This window comes from Myotis lucifugus, unplaced genomic scaffold (genome assembly GCF_000147115.1).
Source record: "Myotis lucifugus unplaced genomic scaffold, Myoluc2.0 scaffold_397, whole genome shotgun sequence".
In the NCBI taxonomy this organism is placed as follows: Eukaryota; Metazoa; Chordata; class Mammalia; order Chiroptera; family Vespertilionidae; genus Myotis; species Myotis lucifugus.
Genome location: NW_005871445.1, coordinates 418,173 through 421,000, shown reverse-complemented (window position 1 = coordinate 421,000; position 2,828 = coordinate 418,173). Strand labels below are relative to the sequence as shown.

The following is a 2,828-nucleotide window of genomic DNA, read 5'->3' as shown; positions in this document are numbered from 1 at the left end:
TATTTTTATTGTTGTATTAGGAGTTTTTAATTCAAACCGGAGGAATATTGTTTTTTGATTTTAAAAGAGAAGAGAAGGGGAGATAGACACAAAAGAGAGACGAAAGAGAGAAATATACAATATGAGATCAACATAGAATCACGTCCCCCATCTGGAGATCAAACCCACAACCTCGGGTATGTACCCTGACAGAGAATCGAAACCCGGGACCTCTTGGAGAACAAGAATGAGACTCCCACAAACTGAGCCACCTGGTCAGGGCAACACAGAATTGTTTTCCTCAAGGGTGAAGTTTTATAGAGTGAGGAGGGGGGGTGAGGAGAAAGAGAGAGAAGAAAGACAAAAAAAAAAAAGGAAGAAGGTTAAGGGTAGCATCACCATGGTTTCTTACAAGTCCAGAAGGAAAAGAGAATAGCTCATAGAGCAGGGGTGCCATAACACACTCAGCCAGTAGGTGTCACCATTCAACATATAACCCAGGTGATGCCCCTCACCCCCACTCACCATTGTTGCAGTGCCGGATGCAGTCCTGCAGGACAGCCTGCCACTTCTCCTGCTCGGCCTCCGTCATCATGCAGAAGTAGTAGTGCCGTGCAGAAGGGTGCCAGAGGATGAGTGGGAACTGCGTGGGGCACTTCAGGATGGGGGCAGTGCCTGATTTTGATGTGATCCCTGTGTAGACAGTAGCCCCTGAGCAGCTGCCCTCTGCAAGTTCCGATCTGAGGGTCAACTCAAGCCCAGAGAGGGCTGCCTGTCCAGGGGAGGCAGCATCCTTTCTTGCCGCGTCCTCCACAGCGTGGCTAACGGGGCCCCGGTGTCTGTTTAGGCCCATTTCTTAGCTGGTGATGCAGTGCATGCCCCCCTCTTGGGGAAGGTCTGAGCTCCTGTGGGAGGCACTGATAACACAGGGTCAGAGCCCTCGGGTTCAAAGGCCGAGCATTACCTTCTTGGGTTTCCCTTCGAATGTTAGCTATGGAGGCCAAAGTGTGGCTTAAATGTCCAAGGGGGAAGGGAGGCCTGGGGGCGGGGGACAGGAAAAATAAAAAGGCATTTTTCTCTCTCTATTTTGTCTGCATGGATATTTGAGATCCAGTGAGATAAGTGGTCCTGGGCTGCGACCTCGCCACTGTTGTTAATAACAAAACAATGACGGTTCTTCTTTGTGCCCTGGCTCTGTCCGTGTCCCGGTGCTGGGCTCGGCACACCCAGACCTCATGGGGTCCACACAACACCCCAAGGTCAGGCTTCTCAGTGCTGTGTTGCCCAAAAAGACACAGCAAAAACAAAACCAGAGTGCGGGTTGGGATCCAGGAATGCTCACTCCAGCTAAGCTCTCAGCCAGGGGCTCTATAGTCGCAAGTCCCATGTAGGGGCCCATGCTGCCCCCCAGGCCAGCATCCTCCCCTCTTTAGTTCCCTGGGATCACCTGAGAGGCAGCTGTGCCCCTGTAAGGCTTCTGGGGGTCTGTGACAAGGTGGGGTGCACAGGACTCGGAGAATAACTCCTGGAAAATGCAGTATTGACTCAGCAGTTTACAAACCAGGGTCACCCCGATCATCTTCTCCCGGGAGTCTCTCAAGGACTCGGGGAAGAGGAAGGAGAGACAGCGAGGTCCCCAGTGCACAGCTGTGATTATAAGCTTCAGGAAGCAGGGGACTCGGGGACAAGGGGGGGCAGGGCACGGGTCCAGCCTGGATTCACTGCGTGGCCTCGGGCCTCCTCTCTTGGGGCTTAGTTCATGCTGGGCACCTGCCCGCAGCTCCAGGCCCAGCTGGTCTTTCTGCAAATGTGGAGCCTGGAGCTCCGGGATCAGGGCTGCCCTCTCCCTGGGCCAAATCCCTGGGCCTGTGCAGGGCACTTCGGCCTGGGATGGGTGCTCCTTTACCTGGTAAGGAATTGCCAACCAGCTCCAGGTACTGGTCCACGGAGGTGAGGATTTTGTAGCCTGCACTGTTGATGACAGCTCGGGGTGGCACATGCCGCTCATAGGCCTGCGGAGAGGGCGAGAGAGATGGTCCCTGAGGGTTACAGGTAACGCCCAAGCCAATCCCATCTCCAGCTCTGACTCCAGGACCCTCCTCTGTGTTGCTGCCCAAGGCGGGAGGAGAAGAGGGGAAGGAAGAAGAGACACACAGGGAAGAGGAAGAGGAGTCTACCCAACCCGATGACGAGGGTCAACATGGTATAGTGACCTGAACCCAGGCTCTGGGCTCAAATCCTGGCACCACCGAGTGCCGTCTGTGTGATGCTGAAGATAAGGTTGCTCCACCTCCTATGCTTCAGGGTCTTCACCCATAAAACCAGGATAGTAATGACCCCCTCCTCACTGAGCAGATAATCCACATGAAGTGATGAGCACGGTGCCGGGCACAGCGGGACAGTGAGCACGCGGAGGTTATTATCATTACTGCGACTGCTGCCTCTGTTATCAGCAGGTATCCCCAGCCAGGTGTTCACTATCTACCAGGCACTGTGCTACGGGTACCGCATGCTTCGTTTCACAGAATTTGCACAATCCAGCAGGTGGGTGCCATTATTAGCCACAAGTTCACACAGCTGGTAAGTGGGGACCTAGGACATGAACCTGGACTGTCAGCCTCCAGAGCCCAGGGTGTCTGACCATTTCCCTGAACTGTCCACCAAGCCCTGGGTTCTGAGCACCACACAAGTCTCTGTGGGGGAGAGTCAGGTCTGGGCACTGCTTCCTTTCCCAGCGGGGAGCAAAGTGGTTCTGCTGCAGTAAGTAGCTCATACAGCAGGGCTGCCATGCCGCACTCTGCCACTAGGTGTCACTACGCAGCACATTCTTGAGAGTAGCTCAAACCTGG

The 2,828-nt window shown here is 54.5% G+C and overlaps 1 protein-coding gene across 1 annotated transcript; it reads right to left on the bottom strand.

The window, feature by feature from the left end:
* Positions 1–475: 475 nt before the first annotated feature.
* Positions 476–2,174, bottom strand: LOC111823115 (niban-like protein 1; the record flags this gene model as incomplete). Its single annotated transcript, XM_023743520.1, has 2 exons — positions 476–672; positions 1,886–2,174. Coding segments are annotated over 2 exons (471 nt in total), but the record flags the coding sequence as incomplete, so codon positions are not given.
* Between the last annotated feature and the right edge of the window lie 654 nt (positions 2,175–2,828).